We start from the raw sequence: 21,409 nt of genomic DNA on the forward strand, positions 1-21,409 counted from the left end.
CAGGGTCTGACACACAGACACACATTACATTCCTGCATGTCCCCTGAGCTCTGGTGTCCATCCTATTTGTGCTTGTCAGCCTCAGAAAATGTCATCTGAGTCACGTCCTCTAAGAATGAAAAGCTGAGCACTATTTGCAACCACTGTACTGCTGCCTCAAGAACCAAATGATGGCCTGCTGGCTTGCTTCCCTGCCTCCATCTGCAGCAAAAATTGGATGTCTTGGGAGAAGAAGGTGGTCAGAGCAAGAAAATATTGATTACCATCTCCCAAGGGATGGTATGCAACAGTCTGCACAGACACTGATTACAGCAGTGGGCTTGGGATCCTGAAGAGATGTAGAGATTCTCTCCTTCACTGATACATCTAACCAGTTTTCAGGCGATTCCTCAAATATTAGTTCTGCTCAGGTAAGGAAACATTTCCTACTAAGAGGCACAGATAACCTTCACAGGCCTAGGGCTTGGTTGGCTATAGCTCCTGCATTCCATGCAGTGCTGCCATAGCTCTGCAGGCTTCTCACTAAACTCACTCAGAAACTATCAATGTTCTCCTGCCTTGTCACCTGACAGGCCCAAACTTAAAAGCCTCATCTACATGAAGCCAGGACAAAGTATGCCATTCACTGACAAAATATGCTATTCACATTCAAAAAACCCCAAACAACTCAGCTTCATTGGTTTTTTTTTTTTTTTTTGTGGATCTGGGCCCTTGCTAAAGGCAGTGACCATGAATTATTTCAGTGTTCTGGGGGTAAAATAACCAACTGTTCTGTTTCCTGGGCCTTTCTCATATCTGTTTTCTAAGAAAAGACATGGTCTTCTGTAGCTTAGATTTGATCCAAGCTACAACAACCTACAGTTGAGGTGCCAACTTCAATAATGTTTCAAGGCAGTTGGACTTCTTCAGCTCCTCACACTTCTACTCTGGAACACTCCTGGGGATAGCTGTGAAATTTCAACTGATTTGCACTGATCCAGGATATTGCCTTGGACTTCTTAATGAGTAAATAATAGAAATAAATAGGACTTACTGCAGAAAATACAGTAGATATCTAATTAAGTGGATATTTGTATTGTTTATAGCAGAATTTGGATGAAGACTGATTTTTCTCTGAGTGGTCAATATTGAGATATATTCCCAGATGGTGAAAATGCAATGAGAGAACAGGGTATGCACAAAGAAAATGTGTGGAATCAGACTGTGTACTATTTCCACAGTCTTGTGATATTTCACCATCACAAAGTCTGATGTTTACTCTTGGTTTGTTGCTATGCCTAAGTGCCAAGTATTTATTAGAACAAATTATTAGAAAAAATAAGCCAAACAGGAAATGAATAAAGACTCATTTATGTGGGGGAAAAAAAAAAAAAAGCTTCTCCCCACATCTGATAAATAGCAGGCAGGCAGAGCTGAAGGATCTCTATGTCAAATGAATATTTGAGGTATTGAAAAATAAATTTCAGTGAATTACAGCAGGTTGACCTAAAAGGATGCTAAATGTAGCTTCATTTTTTATTCTTAATGGGCATGAAAAAAGTTTCTACACACAGAGGTAAAACTACAACATGGATGTGACTTAAGCTTATTAACTTGCCTTTCTATTGGTTTTCCCAATTTTGATAAAACAGATTAATCACTGTAGAGTTCATCCTTATTTGGAATAAAAGGGCTCAATATCCAGTCATTTTTATTTCCTGATTTCTCATATTTGTCTTGTTAAACGAGCTCAATTCTTTGTAACCTCACCCCACTGATGTAATGGCAAATATCTATCAGGCAGTCACTTTTCCTCAGAACTGCTCAGCCCGCAAGATTAATAAAGGCAGACCACATGGACATCCAGCACCCATTTCTTGGCACTCTAAAAAACCTACTACCACAAGACACCCTCCAGTTGCTTCCTTTGTCTTCCTCCACTATTACTTTTTCTCCATTTCTGAGCATCATCCATCATCATCTTAGCTCACACATGTTGCTTTTCCCCTATGACTTTCGTGTGACTTCTTATGGTGGGATCATTCTCCTCCTTTTATAGGTGGGGGCACTGCAGCATAATATGGTGTCAAGATGAGGAAAGGTATAGGCAGCTGTGGGCCTCTTCCATAATACAGGAGGAAGAGAATTACAAACATTAAGATACAACAGAAAATTAGGAAATAAAACAAAACAAAAACCAAAACAAACAAAAACCCAAAACAAACAAAAAACCCTACTAATTTGGCTTGGGCATTTGAGGAATCTAATGCTTTGAATATTTTCAGGGCATAAAAAACCATAAATTGTATAATCATTATTAATAGCTTTTCTGACATCTTGGTCATTCATGTTGAAGCTGTGTTTTATTTCACTAAATGGTAACCACAGAACCAGAAGTCAAACAAAAAAAAGAGGTCTCAGTGATAGAAGCATGGTGATATGGCACAGAATGATACTCTCTGTCTGTGTTATCTGTGACCACCAGAAATACAGACAGGAAGAGAGAGAACACCAGGGTTGCTTTAAGATGTGTATTAACTCTCAGGTTGTCAAAGCACAACACCAGAAATACATCTGCAGCAATCTCCTGAAACAAAGAATTACCTTATGCAACAGCTTCAGAGGATGAAATTGCATTTTTTTCTCCATAAATACAGGTTCATGATTTAGTCTCTCCTAAATTTTGAATATAAGCTGTCAGTAGAGAGAAGGGTCTAGAAAGTAAGTAGCTTTATGTGGTGAGCATTCTGCAAGCTGCATGTACTTCTTGTGGCAGTGTCTAGCACATACATGAGAGTCACCCAAAACAAGCCCTCCTGATCCCACAGCTAGCTGGAAAATATGGAAGAGCCATGTATTTAGTGTATTTCTGAACCTCCACTCGCACAAATACAAACTTTTTTGTCCACTCAGACATCGAACCTTTAGAGATAAAACCACCCAGATTTTTGCTGGATTCTGGAGACAAGAAATGCAAACAGTTTAAGGGTTGCACATTAATTATGTTTAGAGAAATGTTGATCCTTTCGCACTTCTCTAATTTGGAATAGGACAGTCACCAACATGAGCAATACTAAATAGCCACAAAGAAGCGTTTGTAACCTGGTTTACTTTCCATGCAGAGAGTTTTACTTAACTTCTGTAACAGAGAGATTTCTCTAGCAGAGAGAAATCTTCTTAAATAGATACATAATTCAGAGAAGCACTTTGAAGTAACTATTTCATGGCTCCTGCACTCTCTCTTAGTGAGGCCTAAATTTCCCTGTATGTTTGGCAGGGTAGGTGATATCTGTTCACATACATTTGAAGTAAACAACTCAAATATTTTAAAGTCTAGAGTACCATTAAATAGCCGGCCTTGGTCAAGTGCCATCATACAGTTGTTACATTTTTTCTAGTTTGGTCAGTTTTGGTTGGGTTTGGTTTTGTTGATTATTTTTTTTATGTAAATTTATTTTCACTATAAAATGTCTCTGCTTAACTAAATTTTATCCATTTTCAATTTACCTAATTTTGCATTTCACTCCTGTCCTGCAGCTTTCCATCTCATTTCAGGGATAATCTTACCTGATTTCTTTATCCCTTCTCTCCAGACACAGTAATTATCAGCTCTGAGAAGTCAAGAGGGCAGCTCCTCACAGAAACCTTAAGAATAAGTGATTTTAAAAAATGTATAACAAACTATTCTAGATATAATAATTAAATTTCCCCCTGAGCTATAAGGTTTAGGAGCTGAACATTTCTTTTATACTGTTGAATAAAAAATGAGTTTCTGTTACAGGTTTCTAAAGAAAGTGCTCTGACAAATATGCTACAGATTTCTGCTGAAGTGATTTGGGTTGGCAGTGCAACTCATTGCTTTTGCTTCTTATTTTCTTTTCTCATTTCATACCCAGCCAAGATGACGAAAGTATAAAATCTTAAAGTAAGTTTTCTCAAGCACATGGCCTGGGCATGTGGTTCAGATAGACACAGAATATTTTTGGAAAACCCCATTTTCCTGATGCAGGATGAAATGTCACATTAATGGGGATTGCTGCAGATTAATGCAAATAAATGCTACATCTGTGATAACCAAAAACTTAACCAATAAATGGCTAAAATGCTTTTTAGCTCCTAATCTGTAACCACTATTTAGGCTCCCATCAATCTCAAGGACTTTTTTTCCCCAGAGCTGGAAAAAACCATATTGTTATTGAAAAGTCTAATTTTACATAGGTTAAAAATTTGCTCTGTTCTTTTTTTCCTCTTTGGGAGTTTTCAAATGATGAAATCCTTCCTCTGTATCCATCAGCCAAGGGAGCAGAAGTGACATGATGCTGGTACATTTTAGAAGAACAAGGATCTAGGAAGGGTGGGTGCTGCCGTCACCTGCCAAGTTGCCTCCCATGGAAAAGCCAAGTCAGTGGGAGGGTTGGAAGCACAGGACAGGAAGACAGTGCACTGCTGGAGATGCTCAAGTTGGCTTCATGCTGATTCAGGGGGTCTTTCAGTTCAAAGGCAAAGTAGTTGAAAGGAAGCAACTTGGTTTTAAGAAGCTCATCACAGATCCCAAGAAAAGATGGATGTTTTGAGAATAAATTGCATCATCAATAAAAAAAAAAAAGGATTTGTTTTCTAATTCTGCACTTAGTTTTACAGAACTTTCAGACAAGCAACTTGGTACTGTATATATCAGTATTTCAAATTACATGGACATTGACTTTACAGAATGCTGGAAACTCTCTGATGTGTTCAGCAGCAGGGCTGCTGAGCATCCCTGCAGTGCAGACTTGTTCAACCACTGGCCTCAGCCTCTTGAGAGCCTATAGACAACCAGATACTGAAATCTGCTAAAATAAAGCAACTTTAGGCAAAAACTAATTGCTTTAGTTGCAAAGTTTGAGATGTCACCTGAAATTCAGTTTCAAAAGAGTAGAAGTTTTTTTAAAACCTTTTTTAAAACCCTGGCTTGGCCCTGACAGATTGAAAGTAAAGCCGAGAGTGGGGGTTACCCTTTGCACAGGGCATGACATCACTGACTACAACAGTAACTCACAGGAAAAGAAGCAAACCCACCCAGTCAGGTTTCATGTAACTTTTAATTAAAATAATACTCACAAATAATATGTCTGATGAAATTACAGAGTCCAGTTTTAATTCCTGAATTTTACAGCTCAGCATTAATATTGCCACATATTTACAAATGGTGTAAAACAAGTACATTCGTATCTTTAATACAAAAAATACTTGTTTGATGGAACAAACTATTTTATATATCTAAACAGAAAGCAATTTTTTCCAAACAAGAGCTACAAATAAAACTAGCCACTACCTTAAACTAACTACTAAATGTCCCAAACATAGAAATGGCTTCACATTTAACTATTCTATGAGAAATGGACCTAATATATGTTACTATATATTATCAGTATATTTTGTGATATTAATTATATTAGTTATATTATATTGTATTTTATTGTATTATATTATAATATGCACATATATCACCACTACATTACATTATTATAATATAATAACATATATTACAAGAGAGATCTATGTGATGGATTGTAGCTGGTCCTGTGTTTAAACATTAAACAGTTGCAGCACTGGAAAACCCATAATAAAAGTTCATATTTAAAAATTTCAGTTTCCTTTAGGAATCCAGATGAGCTCTTTTCTTTGGCGATGCCTCATCATCTTCATCATCAGGATAACCAAATACTTCAAATAGACCTCTCTGCTAATTAGAAAAAGATAAAAAATGAAATTCCCACATTGAAAAAATACACTCTGCACATCTGTTTTGCCCCCAAGTCTTAGGAGTGCAAAATTCTTGCCACGGTTTTCTGTAGCTGCTCAGAAGCTAAGATTCAAATAATGCTCAGTTGTAACAGGCACAAAAGAGGTATCACTTCCTGCATTTTGTCTGCTTAAAAACACTTATTGATTCCCTGATGGGGAATAGATTCCAAAAAAGGCAATCTTATCTGTATATCACACACACAGGACACCAGCTGGGCAGGGAAGAAAGCCAAGGAGTAACAACAGTTCAATCATGCAGAAGAGGCAAAATTAACCTGTGCCCACCCAATTAACTACAGACTCCAGTCCCACCTTATCCTCCTTGAACCTTACCCCAAACTAGTCAAGGTTTCACTCTTAGTGAAACTAGTCAGAGATTTGGGTGAATTTGTCCCTAACTAAGGTACCCTGTACAAGGCTATTGCTGACTGTGCTGCATTACACCCAGTAAAGCTTCATGAGGCTGCTCTACTGTTGTACATGAAAACAGGAGCTTCCATAAAAGTTCTCTCCCACCTTGGAGGCTGTCACCACTGTGGTCAGGGTTGTATACGTTGGATAGGAGCCATTGGAGCTTGCTGGTGATGTTGGAGCTGCCTTCTCTTTACCCTCACTGAACTGCACATCTTCATCTGCCTGTGAGACTACTGCTTGTTTGACAAATGTCTCACCAGGCAATATGAAGGAGACACTGCAAGAGACATAGGACAAGTGATTGAAGCTTTGCCTGATGTTTCAGACTCAGACAGGTCATAAATGGCTTTCAAAGCATTAGAATTGATTAAGTAACTTGGAGAAGGCAATCCAGCTCCATCCCTGCCTCCACCCACACCATGAGCTTCACAAATGAGGCAGACTGAATCCTAACTCAGAAGAACAAAGCAAGATTATGCTCTTCATAAGCTGAGATTTTTCTGAACAGAACATTTAATCTACTGACCACATCAGCACTACTCAAAGAAAGGTAGATGGGGGTTTAGTCTAACTCAAGAAGTTTTCAGCAAGAATGAAATCCAATCCAAATCCCAGCCACCTGCTTCTGCTGCTCTATGGGAAATTAAAAACCAACCAGCAGGCCTGCAGAATGGCAGTCACTGGCAGCCTCATAAGACAGAAACTGGGCCATACCTGTTCAGTTTCTTGTTTTGCTGGTCTTTTTCTTGCTCATATTTTGTCTTCAGTCCCTGGAATGTGTGAATGTATTTGACAGATTCCAGTGCATCAGAGAAGTTCTCAACTATATGTGGAATAAGGAACTGAATATCCTCCTTAATAAGAATAAAACATGGTGTCAGTCTCAAATGTTCACATGCAGAAAGTCAGAAAGCTTTTAACATTATTTTGGAAAGTAACAGATTCCTTGTCCAGCACAAAAATATTGTTGTCAAGAGCAAACAGGAAGCAATCAGATTTATTCTTAAGAAAAAAGCTGAGATGTAGAAAGAAGTATTAAACTTCCCTTAGAAATGAACAATAGACTCAGCAACGTCCCAGCTCCATTTGTGACTCTTCCAGCAAAACAGCATGTTTGCTGTCTTGGAAAAGTCTGCCTTTTGCCTCTTGCCCTGCGAGGTCATGGATGTGTTGGTGCTGAGGCTGCTGCTGAACTCACCTTTCGGATGAATTCAAACAGCTCCATTGAGGCAGACTTGAGCAGGTTGCATTTATTCCTGTTGTCCAACACAGCATTTACAACTGGTTCAAACAGGTTTCCCAGAGTGATGTAATGATTATAAAGTTCATCTTTCAGGCCAATTATCCTCCTCATAAATCGAAGAGCACCTGTGTGAAGAAAGACATTCAAGCATTCAACAACCACATGCCAGGCTCTCACCTTCTTGTGGAAGAATTGAAAAACCTGGTGATACCCCAAGAGGAAGATGCACCCCCAATGTGCAGAAGCAGATTTGTTGACAGGTCACCTTTCCTTTCTTTTTGGACTTTCCTGGGTATTTGAAGGTCATCAGGAACCATGGATTTCTTTTTCAAGTCCAGCAGCAATGCATTCCAGCATGCATGAAGTTAAACTATTAACTCCCTGCTGTACTTTTGTCCTTGTTCCCCTCCCAGAACAAGCCCTAAGTCTTAAGAGATCCTAGTTCATAGAATTTCATTCACTCTCCACAAGGAGAACCAGGTTTAGGACATTATGAAGAAAGGACACAATTTCCACTGAAATGAGGCAAGAAATCTGGTTACAAAGGATCCTGTCATTAAGATTTGAAAGGATCCCTGTAGACTTCAAAAGAGACAACAATCCTCTTGCCACAAGAAACTGCATTGGTCTGTGCTTACAGACAGCTGCTGCCTCATTTTTTCCAAATTACTTAACTGTAGCCTGTAAAACCCAGCAAATGAACAGGAATTCTGAGTTCAAGTGTACATTGGTACTGATACACAGGACACACAAAGCCTTGAAAAAGGAAATCACAACAGTTCCATACTCACACAAGGCCAGAAATTTGTGTTTGGATTTCATCAATGTCGGAACTCAGAATGTCCCACAGACATTCTCGGACGTTCCAGACCCAGGTCAAAAGCATCTGAGACCCTGGCAGGCAGCCAGAGACCCCTGTGGCTTTGAATCTGACCCATGGAACAGTTTACCAACTTTGCAGGAAGAACAAGAAGTCACAAAAGTTTAGATATTGTAGTAGAAGTAGTCACGAAGTAAAGGGTAGGATTTTTGAGTGCTGTACAGGGGGGTTTTAAGCCTTGTACGCAGGGGTCCAAGTTTTGTACATGGGGGTCAGGAGATCTAAGATGGAGGGACTTGGGTGTGCCCTGTCCTCTTTCTTTCTCCTTCCTAACCTCCATGTCTTTGGTGATGTTGGCACTGACAGATTGGTCTAGAGTAGAAAGTCACCATTCAATATAGATAGTAGGTATTGGAGAAAAAGCATAAACATGTAATACGTAATGTATGATATAAAAGATGGCACCAGCCCCCTGAGAGGGCAGAGTGCCTTTGTCTGAGCTGCTGAACGGGCCACAGCAGTTCAGGGAGAAGAATCTTGTAGATAACCAACAATAAACAACCTTGAGAACAGACAACAGAAGACTACTGAGTCTTTCTTCGAAGGCACGGGTTGGAGGAGGGACTTTTCCATCTTTCGGGGTCATCCCAATCCGGGGGTGAAACCCCACAATCAAGACCAGTATTTTTGTTAGGAGATCTTTCTTGATAATGAAAATCTTCATGTGATACTTGTGCTGTTCCACACAAAAAGACAACAGCTCCAAAACTGAGGCAAGTATTTCTGCTGTTTGATAATCATCTACAAGAAAAAGTAATGCCATAAGTTGTACAAAAAAATAAATAATGTGCTGTCAAAGTACACTGAACTCAGTTGCCATTGCAGTTCCTGACATATTTTTAGTTGGGTTTTTGTTTTACTGGATTGCTTTGGGAAGCAGGACATTGAGTCAGAGCAAAACAACAAACACAACTGTGGCTTTTTTGTCTTTACTGTAAATATTCTTTAAAATTAGACTAGTAAAACTATGGCATTATTCTCAATATACATGAAGGAAGCACATCTTTACAAAGTACATCATCAAGCTACATCAGCTTTCACAGCTTCAGGAAAGGGCTATGAAAAGTCCTGCCCCCAGAATCCCTGTCCCTGGAGGAACAGCAGCTTGCAGCAAGTGTATTCCCAGCAAGCATCACATGTCTATTGCTGTTACCAGGACTGTAAGGCCCTTCAAAGGGAAAAAAAATTTAAATTGTCATTACCTATTTCATACCATTCTTCTGATGTATCAGCCAGAAGTGGCGCTGTAAGAACATGAATGTAACGGTCGTAGAAGATATCAAGAAATTCAAATATTTCTAAATTCTAAAACAACAATAACTTCATTAAACACTGTCATTAACATACAATCTTTTAAATAAAAAAGAGTAGTAACAGAAGAAACAGCCTACAAAGAATTCTACTGAGTTCTTTGGATCTGCAGCACTGTCTTCACACAAGATCAATTTCTTTATTTTGGGACAAACTTTTGTTTCTTGTGTCTCCAAACAACCTAGCTATCACTGAAATAATTCCCAGCATGGATGCAAATATATGCTGGAAAAAACATCAGTGACTCAAAGTGCTTGACAAAGTGTCCTTAAACCATACTGAAGTGCACGTAGTTTTGCCCAGAACAACCTGTAAACCATTTTACAGGTATTCTGGTATGTAACAATGTATTAAAATCTTTCAGGATTTATCATCCAGATAAGAGAGCTACTGTCAGACAGTGCTATGGCACTGACAAATCGGATTGTGTGGCTTAATACTGGCATGATGCCCCAGACACATACCTTTCATTATCAAAATTAGCTTATCTTTTGCTTATTTAAAGTCACTATCAGACCACATTCCACTCAATTAAAAAAAAAAAACTATAATTTTTTATCCTCTGCCCACAATAACAGCAATAGAGAATATCAGGCTTTTAAGTTCACCAAGACAGTATCATGTTTTCTGCCATTCATGTTCTCTTACACTAGCTATGGCCAGCATTTTTTCTGGATCAATCAGAGCACACAAAATCTCCATTAACTGATTATCTCCTCCAAATTCAGGGTTTGAACTACAGATTATCTGCTCAATGACCTCAGTGATGAGTTGGGTATCCTGCAAAAAAAAAAAAAAAACAAACAACAAAACAAAACAAAAAAAAACCCAAAGAAAAAAATCACAAAATAATTACTCACAAGAATAGAATGAGTTCCCTACTTTCTGCAATTTTTTAAAAATAAAAATTAAAATGAAACACAGAAAATTAGGTTTTATTTTGCTGGTTATTTTCCTGTTTGCCCTAAAACTGGTATATTCAACAAACTGCAAACCACTTTTACTTACATTCTCACTCTGCTGGGCCTCTTGCATTACAAATTGTTGGACGGTGGCAGGACTAAATTCTACTAGATAAGACAATATATCTGTTGCAGCAGATCTAACTTGCAGATCACCCATTCCCTCACCAAAAAAAAAAAAAAGGATTAATTTGTTAGAGTAAATAAAGTTTGGTATTTATTGTCACGTGAAGCTGCAAAGAGGAGGCAGTTTAAAAACAGAAGAACATTTGAACATTTCATTACAAAAATTTTCATGAGAAACACGATAATATGGTTGCAGAGAAACAACAAGGAACCAGGCAAATTCTTTTCCTACTATTTTCCTCCGTTGGAAAGGACACTAGGCTTTCTGTGTATTTGAGAGCCCTAACTTAGGCTGGAAACATTCACAACATCCTACTTGCTTCAATATCTAACTTCATTGATATTCTATGCCTGCTATCCACAATTTATTAATTTTATACTAAAGGACCAACTGTAAATATCAAGGTGTACCAGAGTTTCTGTGTCCATTTACAGGGAACAAGAGTCCAGAACTTTGTTAATGGGATATGATTTTCTTTGATAAAAAAACAACAATCAAGCTTCCACGTGAAAAAGTCTTTTTCACCTTTTGACTACCTTGTCACAAGGACTCCACAGCCCTCAGACTTCTCCATCATGAAGTCTGAAAAGTTAAAATAGTAAGAGCAGTGAAGCCAGGCTACTCCAGAGCATAACTGTGGGCAGCTTCTGGATTCTGGACATTACCAGAAACCTCCACTCTCAGCAGAGCAAAACTTTCCAATCAGACTTACAAAAAGGTGCTCAGCAGACCAAAAAAAAAGGCTATATGGCTGTGGGCTTTTCTAGTTTTATTAAAACCAGTTGTAGGTTTTCACTTACCATTAACCCTTCAAGAGTTGGAAGAAATCCCAACTTTGCCAAAGTTTGAAGAAATTCATCTCTTTTCTCAGATAATGTGAAAGAAAAGGCACAGAATTCCTTGAAAAACTTCATCTGGTGGGGAAAAAAAAAAAAGTTTTGTGTATTTGAGTCAGAAAATTCTCTGAAAGGAGGAAACAGTTACAATTTGTACTGGGGGCTATACTGCCTAACTCTCCAGAAGTACTTCTAAGTGTGCAGAACTCTCAGGACAGTTTCACTTTCTACTTCATCCCTCTCATTTAAAGCCTTTGAGGAATCACCAAGACTGCTGACTTACCAATTCACATTGTTGCTCACCAGCTGTAGCTTCGTTTGTTAATTGTGCAAAAACTTCAGGCAAAAATTCCTCATCTTTCTGTGGAGCACGCAAAAAGAACACAAATTACACAATGCCTTCTGGAAAGTGAAAATAGGATCTTTCCAGGATTCCACTGCATAAAGTCAAACTTTCCACACTGCCTTTATTTTTATCACAAAGAAGGCAAATTCTAAAGTACACATCCAGCAGGATCATTTCCAGTCTTTCAGCACTCCTCCTGTGCAGCTGAAGCATCTCCAGGACACCAGAACCACAGGTAAAGCTGGGCACAGGGGATGATCCCTAAAGCTGATCCCTAAATTAATCTCTACAGCGTGACATTCCCTTTCTTTCTCTGCCGTGCCACCCCTATGCTTTGCAGTTCTGCCAAACCTCACAGACTCCCTGTGGGATTTGCTACACCCACACACACATCAGAAGGACAGAGAAGGACAGTCCTAATTTGTTTCAGACTCCCTCACAGCACTTTGCACATCAACTTCTAGGGAAGCAACTAGTACACTTCTGACATAAAAAGTGCTAACCAAGAGAAAACTTTGGTCCTACTGTACCTGCACCATTCATACTACACTGTGAACATCCCAAGGGGATCAGTTTCCCTCTTTTGGACCTGCAGCATTGCTAAGCACCTTTTCAGTCCACCTCTGTGAGGACTCCATTAACAGATGGCAATTTGGCTGCAGCCACATTCTCCTGAATCTTACTTGCAGTAAAACCAGCTCTCTCATATGCAGGCACTCTGCTTTGCCAAGATGGGAAACTTTTGTGACTATTATTTGGTTTTCAGATTCACATCCTCTACTGGTATAAGATATTTAAGGATATGTAGGACAACACTTCTTGTAAAGCATTTCATCCTTTAGACCCCAAGAAACCCAGGAATGTCATAATCTCTCAAGTGTTTTGGCACTTTCTGGCATATCTGTCCACCCATTTCTCTGCACCCCTTTACACAGAAAACAGTGCAATAAATGTCCCTGGAACGAAATACTAGAAGTTGCATGTTCCTTAAATACTTATACAAAACCAGCTCCAAAGGTTTGCTTGGCAATCAAAGAGAAAGACTTTATTTTGTTACAGCCAATAAAAAGTATTAAGATATTCACCTGAAATTTATCATTTTGAAAATACAAAAAATCCAAGGTATCAGAAAGAAGGGAGAGCATTCAAAAGATTGTGCCTGTAAATAACTTACAGTGTTCACCAGCTTTAAACCATTTCCAAACTACAGCCAGAAGGATCTCTACAGATCCCATCTAAGCCACATTAAAAAACACTTACCTGCAACGCATTTAAAATCTCCTCTTTGCTGGAGCTGATGAGGGAATTGAGGGTAGAAAGAAAATCTGCTTCAAAATCCAATGGATTAGGCATGATGATGGTGTGAATATACTGTGCTCTGGACGTCTGGCGGATTTTTTGCCTGAGTTCCTCTGATAGGAATAACCTCCTGAAGCATAGCTGTTTTGGTCAAGAATTCTCTGTGCCATCCTGGCTGAGCCAAACAAGGATCATATTCAAGGCATCCGACAACACCCAGAATACACTCATCAGAAAACATCACCTCAAACAGAATGGCTTTGTCCAGGTACGAAATTCCTCTCACAATGTCAAACAGAAGATGCAGGCCTTCAGTGTTCTTTACACTCTCACAGACTTGGAAAAGCTGTAGCAGCTTTGGAATATAGCCTTCGTTCTTCAAGGCCAGTGCTAGCTTTTGCTTACGGATGTGTGAGAGGTGAACAGAAGTCACTAGGTCTGCAATCTCTTCAAGTCTGTGGAGTTCACAGGTGGGAAGGTCCATCAAATGACTAATTCTACCCCTCTTCTGATTCAAGAAGGTCTTGGGTGACTTCCAGAGAATGACACCAATACCCGAAGGGGACATGTGCCCGAAGGGGACAGACAGGAGCCCACTCTGTCCTCCTAATGCTCTGCCCCTCCAACTGCCTCAGGTGTTCTTCAGTCATTGTGATGTCACCTGGATTGGAGCCTGCTGATTGGTCCATCCCTCTAACTCCCAGACTCCAGAATGTTGGGCTCATGACTGTCCAGGGTCATGGTAAGTGACCAATGGCTGTTGTCTGTTGTTGACTTTTTAGAACTTCTAGAGCCCCTTCCAGTACCTGCTGGGGGCCTGTAAAAAAGCTGGAGAGGGCCTCTTCCCAAGGGTAGACAGGGAAGAGGGGGAATAGCCTTAAGCTGTTTCTATTGGATATTAGGAAGCAATGCTGGACCACAAGAGTGGTGAGGCACTGGCACAGGTTGCCCAGAGAGGTTGTGGCTGCCCCATCCCTGGAAGCGTTGAAGGCCAGGCTTGATGGGGCTTTAAGCTACATGGTCTAGTAGAAGATGTCTCTGCCTATTGCAGGGGCATTGGAACCAGATGGGCTTTTATGTCCCTTCCAAACCTGGCTATGATCAAATTGTCATCATGGAAGTAAGCTGGGACACTTCCCCAACTGCACTGCAACTGAGGGTTATGGGCTTTTCAGAAGCAAGAGGCTAGGAAGTGGTGGGGGGGGGGGGGGTTTCAGTGTGAAGGAAACTTCCCTGTCCAGCCACCAAAGAGCCACTCTGGAGTCACTCTCACATCACCTCAGGAGGGCCCAAAGGCTTTCCCAGCTGTATCCTCCACTCTCATACAGTCAGACCAGGCTTCTTTGCCAGCTTAACCCTGGGTTTCCCATAGCAGTCTCATATGTCCAGATCCTCAAAACAGTTTAACCACGATTCAGTAATTATATTCAGTAACTAAAAAACGAAATAACAACACAAGCTGGCCCCTCTGAGGAGGAGCCTTGAATAAAGAAACTCCCGTGCTTTTATCCGCACACTGTCTAAGGTCATGAAGGTCTGGGCTCATTAGCTCCTATTGTGTCTCTGAGTCCCCTGGGTGCCCCAAAAGTCCCTGTGCCCTTGGTAATGCAAAGGGTAGTTCACGGCCCCTTGACTTGGGCTCGGGCTCCTGCCCCTCCCAGAGCTCAACCTGCATCTTGTACTGCAGCTGCATCCTGAGTTACCTGCACTGAATGTATTCTTTAACACCTACCTCACCAACATCTGCTGAGAAAGTAATACAGCTGGCTGCAAGCAACCAAGGGCACTCCTCGAGCATGCAGAGGAAAACTTCCTGATCCAGGTATTAGATGACCCATCCCAGGAAGTGTTGAAGGCCAGGCTGGATGGGGCTCTGAGCAACCATGTCTAGTGAGAAGCATCCCTGATCATGGCGGGAGGGTTGGAACTGTATGATCTTTAAGGTGCCCTCCCATGAAAGCCATTCTATGATCCTATGATATGGAAGAGATATAAAAACAGTAATAACTGTGTCATGGCTCTTACCCCATGTTGGCTTGTTAATAGCAGCTGCTTTTGACTTTTCAGGAAGTGGAAAGAATAATTTATGTTTGTGCAACACCTTAGAAATTTCAAATGACATTCTAAGTGTTCTTTTCCTGTCAATTACTTTAAAGCTGCTACATATCCCTTCATACCACATTCACTAAGGGCCACACTGGCCCTTCCAGAAATAGGACAGATGCTGCAATATAGGGAGACATCAGTGACAATGAACAATTCCACTAGTCCATTAGGGCTGGAAAGCCTTTTGAAATCAGATGATAATGAACAGGTCCAGTGTTTCACAATTAAGGGTATGTTCCAGCTTCTCCCATGGTGATGGAAGGTTTTTTTAAAAACCTATAAATGAAACAACACACACTTTCAAGATAATAATAATATAGGAGGTAATATAAAGGCTGGTGTTTATTGGAGGTCTCCAGGGGCAGATATGGAAAATGTCCACAAAATGCACCACCCCCTCACCCCCCCCCCCCCCCCCCCCCCCCCCCCTTCCCCGGGTAAATGCCGTTTTCTAAGTTTCACAAATTAGCATAATTGACAAAAATCACCAATTAGAGACATAACTGTTGAGGCAATTTCCCCCAGGTAAACCCTTCCCTGATTCCTGCCTCCCCTTTTTAGGGACTAAACGTTCTTGATGAAAATGCATCTCAAAGAGCTGATTTTGACCTTGGTTCCTAGGGAGAACCAAGATAGGATAGGAGCCTTGTAACCCCTGGGGCTTGGAGCTCTGGAATATATTTTATCTTTCTGCCCAGGGAAAAAGGTAACAAAAAGCAATGGGACAATGAATACACTAATGTTATGAACAGGCGAAATGAAGACAAGATCTTTCAAAAGGCTCAGGCCTGTTTATTGAAAGTCAAGACAACCTAAGAGGAGACCCCAGGATAAGCCTGGGGCCTAAGTGGCAAGTCAGAGTTACAAACTAACAATACTGTGTGCTACACAGAGTGTTTCCCTGGACACTGCTTCTGCAAAAAGACCCAGGTGCTCGGCACTCCGGGGTTTTAAAGTCGCTTAAAGTGACAGGATTGGTGCCCTCTCAATACACCTGCTGATTTGTCCTTTTCTTGGTTGTTGGTTGGTCCATAAGATCGTGCATTTCTGGGCAGTCATTCTAGAGTTCTGAGGCTTCATTGGCTGGTTAGTCTTCCAGTCATATTTCATATTAATGTCATCATCTCATGAGGCAGTTTTCTAGAAAATTCCCTCACCCAGATCTCACCACCCCCCCTCTAGTGGGCACACATTCCTATTACAGCACATGTAACTCCATAACTTATTACATAAATTAAGTATAACAATTTATTACATTAATTAACAATTCATAACCCTACCTGCAGAAGCTAACTTTATTTATAACACTAATAGGCTACAAATACATCTGTAAAGAATACAGAGAATATATGAGGGGGAAAAAAGGCAAAAATCAATTCAGCATCAATGGAAAACTGCGTCTGAAATAGACATGGAATAAGTCCCATGGAAAACAACACACAAAATTTTCTGGAGGCCTTTAGAAAACAGGAGACCATATGCAGGAACAAGTTGTAATACTTTTTCTGGTCAGAATCACTTTAATTAAAAGTTTTTACTGGAAGATGTTGATTTATTTTTAGTAAAGTAATCATGGTAGAAGTCAGTTTTGAGGAATTTCATGTTTCAGCTTTATGCTATGTATCTTCTCTTCATAGTTCTGATACTCTGCTTCCTTTTGCCTTTGAAAACACTTCTCTAAAAAAAGAGAAAGAAAGTATAATTAATGAGAAAGATTAGAATTAAAATGCTTCAAGCCTAGTCACATATTTTTAATTTTTATTTTATTAAAATGCTCAGCTCTGGATTTTCACTTCAATTAAAATGTCATAAACCAAGAAAAATATTTCTACCTATTCCATTAAAACATGCAAAAGTACTTTCAAAAGTGAAATATAAATTGAAGGATATTCGGTCTCCAAAGAACCAGAGATCTGTCTTTCCATTTGTGGGGATGGGTGGGGAGGAGGAAGTGATGAAAGCATTTCATAAAAAACATCAATTTGAAATGGAAAAGAAAAGAACTTCTAAAAAGACTGGCTAGAGCTTACAGTTATTAGCTATGAAGTGACAATTTTGAAACCAAGTATTTAGTCAGCTAGGATTAATTCCCACTTTTCAAAATTCTGGTTTTATAAAGATCAGCTCCTCTCCATTCACAGAGGTGGTGGTGTGCAGGCAGCTACTCTCACAAGACTGTGGATGATTTTTTACCTTTAAGTGAGCCACAGAGGAACAAGATTTGAAGTGTGACAAATACTTTTCTCACTACACTGTTAATCTGACTGGGTAACTCCTCTATGCAGCACTGCAGACCTGGGGACATTCCCAGGTTAGTGCGTCCATGCAGACTGTGCCTTAGTTCTCCATACATCGCAGGGGCAGAAATAATCATGCTGCAACACTACAGCATCTTCTTTAGCCTCAAAATGCTTGTATCTGCTGAAAACCAGTGCCAGCTCTGAGAGCCAGAGACTTGGGTCACAGAAAGTTCCCAGCTTGTGCTGACAGATGCTTTGCTCACCAACTCCTTTAGTAGTTAAAGATGGATTCACCTGGGACTGTTGGGGCATGGGGTGTGTGGTACAATTTTTGTTGGCTGGTTTAAAATGGGTTTACTTATTTCTTGAATTTTTATGAAAAACCTAGGCATGTTTCACATTATCAGAGTTGGCTGTTCAGAGTGTCTCAGTCCCGCCCTGCCTAGATATCCAAGGTATCCTTCAGTTACAACCTAATCAATATGTCATTCAGATATGCTTGGCAATTAAGGAGCTCAGATGTCCTTGTCAGAACCACAGGCACACACTGAATCCCACTGATTGTCAGTGCATTCTGGGACTTCTAAATGGCTTTGCTGTTTTTTGAATCAATTAAGAGCCTGAAGAACAGATATGCTTTGGAAAACACTAAATATGAAGGATTTACACTAGAGGCATGCCCAGATGCCCACACATTGGCAAAGACAGTTGCCAACAAGCCTGGTCATTACCACTTTCCAACAGCCTGGTCATTATGCTCCATGCTGTCTTGGGGTGATTTTATGATGATACTCTATTCCCTGATCATCTGCTCTATGCCCAGAAATAGTTGCTGTATTTTTAAGGTGGTTCCAGGGGTGGAGGTTGAGCCTTGGGGCATAGGTTGAGCTTGGGGGGCTCTTGTGTAGGCTTTTTTCAAAGCCTCACTCCCAGGCATCCATGGTTTCCTGCAAATGGGCAGACTTTGTTGCTTAGCTAGCTTGGTTTTTGTTAGCTTAGGCAAGAAGTATTTTTTTCTTTCCCTGGCCTTGGAGGCTTCGACAGCAAACCTTCCACAGGGTTGTTTTTTGTTTTTTTTTCTCCTGAACTGTTCCGTTTGGTTTTGGTCTGAGATCTGTGAGTTGATGGGAGAAGCAGAGGAATAGCAGGGAGCCAAAGAGCTGCTCCATCCTAGCCCCAGACCTCAGAAAAGCTGAACCCACAAGAGAAACTACATCAAATCTACCAGCTTCATCTACTGTGAGGAGGAGACCAACATCAAAGATTCACCAGGTTCCCATCTGTTTGGTTTTTTCCCCCTGAGCTACTGTGTGAACCTTTTGGTTTTTTTCTTCCCTGAGAAGAAGCCAGGTGCCATTTTGTTCCTCTCCTCCACATGGTCAGCTGTTGTTTTTCTCTTGCCCTGGCATTTCGAGGTTTTCTTTTGTTACAGTATGATTGTGTGTATGGGGAGGTGTCGTTGTTTAACATACCTTGGTTTTTAGTTAAAGAAAAAATCCATCAGTAATGAAAGTGATTACCTGTAAAGACCTTGGCAGCTTCCTTTGGATCTGACAAAAACAATCAGTGGCTAGTTTTGAATATTGACACATTATTAATCAACTGAAAAAGTCAGATGCACCTTTGTGAATACACATGTAAAGGCGAACAAAGCCCGGGAGGTTCTTTTCTTCCAGCCTTGAACAGGTAACGAGATGCAGCACGGGCCAGGCCTGGGTTATTTTATATATATATATTTTTTTTTTTTTAATATATATATATATATATATATATCATTTACTTTTTTCTAGAATGACTTTTCTGTGGCTATCAATATTCAACAATCTGATATATTTAAAACAAATCCATCTCTCTCCTTTTGGACATTCAATTCCCTGTCTATTACCAAATTTTCCTAAGTTTCTTGCAATCCAATAATTTTCTCCATTTTGCCTACAGGTTCTTAATTAGGATGGGTTATAACAGTGGCTGTTAACATGGTGTCCTAGGGTGACATTATGATGCTTGTATCCCCATTTGTGTGTTCTGTTTATGCTGGATATTATGTTCTGTGCCTTCAAGACTGGCTCTGAAGAGTGAATGTTTTGTTTTGGGTTTTGTTATCAGCCCGCTCCCCCACGGCTGGCGGGACACAGAGACAGGGAGTACATAGTGCGGCTTTTGCTTTTTGCTGGGCTTTTTGCTTTGCTCTTGCTCTGGCTTCTGCTTGCTCCTGCTTCGCTCTTGCTTTTGCTTTTGCTTCTGCTCATTAGTTAGTTTAGCTAAGCAGTCCAAAATTTTTTTCCCTCTGGACTGTTTTTTTTTTTCCTTTTTTCTTCCTTTTTTTTTCCCTTTCCCTTTTTGGAACTACTCGAACCTGCTCTGGACTGGGACCTGGAAACACCGAGAGCTTGCACCTCGTGGCTTGCAGCAGCCATCTCCAGCGCCGGAGGGACTCACAACAGAGCAACCACCCCCCAAGAGAGACTTTCTGAATTTGTCATCCTTTTCAGAGTGGTGAAGGAGTGTTATCATCTGGTATTGTTCATTCTGTGTGCTGGGGGTGCTGTGCCTGTTAAATAAACAGGTTCTTTCCACTTCTCTCCGAGGAATCCTTCCCGAACCGGTTGGAGGGAGGGGCTGTGTGGGTTTGCTTTCTGGAGGGGCCTCCTTTTGCAGATTTTCTCCCAAATTTGCCCTAAACTAGGACACATGGGTGTGTGTAATAAAAGAGGAACTTTGGTTTCTTTCTATGTGATGCTTTCTGTAGCATTTGTGACATGATCTTGCTGGTATCCCGAAAGGGAAAAGACAACAAATGAGTGACAGAAACAGGAATAAGAGAGGTTCAGTATGGCTTATACTCCCACCTCCCATGCCTGTGGAGTTGCAATCCACAGCAGGTGTATTTGATCTTCTTGGTGGTGAAATACAGAGGCCAATCTGGTCTTGCCCTCTACTTCCTTGTCACTGTCTCTTATCTGATTTCCAGGCAAATCCTTAACTATGGTTTCTCACCTGTTCCTCAGGTACTTCTCATTCAACCGATACTAATAACTCTCATCCACAAAACAAAGTTATTACTTTAACACTTCTTGCAATAAGAGCATAAATTTTGTGAACCACAATATTAATTATTCCCACAATTCACACATTTACTTATAACCCAGCTAGCATGTCCAGTATCAGGATGAATTTAAAAAAAAAAGTAAACCAGTGATGTAAGCTTTGCCTTATTTCTTAATTAAGTGTTATTCTTTGTACATTTCTCGGATCATTTGGGTTTTCCCAAACCATTACCACTCAATCCCAGTTTGCAAGTCAATTCGGTATCACCCGGTTTAAATGTGATAGTCCATTCTTCAGGTTCCTTCACAAGTCCTTTGATTTTGCTGGCATAAATTCACTCTCTTTTCATGGTTCAGGCTGCTGTTTCAGTAGTACCTGGAAAGGACTTAATAGCACAGTGTTAAAAGAAAAACAATACTGCATTAACTTTTACCATTAGCTTTCTTCAAAACTTCTGGGTTTAGTTAAAAGCTTTTTCCTTAGCCGCCTCTTCTTCTTGTACCCAGCTGTGCTAACAGCTGCAGAGGCAAATTCTTTTTGTGAGACACAATTAGTTAAACAATAAAGGCCAGGCCGAATTTAACACAAGATGTATCACACCTATTGCTTTTTTACCTTTTTGACACCATTTACCCCTTTTTAACTTCACAGACCCATTCCTCAGAACAAAAGCCTCCTCTTTTTAACAGCAAACAAAACAAACAAAATTAAAAAAAAAAAACAACAAACCCTTACTTAAAAAAACAAACCACTTTGCAAGGTTTGGAGAGTCAGCAATCTCTGCCTTGATTTTATCTCTTTTAGTGCTGGCCTTCCTCCCCCTCTTTTTCA

General features: G+C 40.2%; 1 protein-coding gene across 1 annotated transcript; it reads right to left on the bottom strand.

Moving 5' to 3' along the window:
- Positions 1-5,617: 5,617 nt before the first annotated feature.
- Positions 5,618-13,873, bottom strand: LOC119699137 (serine/threonine-protein phosphatase 4 regulatory subunit 3B-like). The gene is given in 14 exon segments (XM_038132184.1): positions 5,618-5,704; positions 6,283-6,457; positions 6,895-7,034; positions 7,379-7,548; positions 8,215-8,249; positions 8,921-9,044; positions 9,506-9,608; positions 10,263-10,394; positions 10,623-10,739; positions 11,504-11,617; positions 11,823-11,900; positions 13,146-13,299; positions 13,301-13,687; positions 13,689-13,873. Coding segments are annotated over 14 exon segments (2,001 nt in total).
- Positions 13,874-21,409: the final 7,536 nt, after the last annotated feature.

The sequence above is a fragment of the Motacilla alba genome, chromosome 3, assembly GCF_015832195.1.
Source record: "Motacilla alba alba isolate MOTALB_02 chromosome 3, Motacilla_alba_V1.0_pri, whole genome shotgun sequence".
Classification (NCBI taxonomy): Eukaryota; Metazoa; Chordata; class Aves; order Passeriformes; family Motacillidae; genus Motacilla; species Motacilla alba.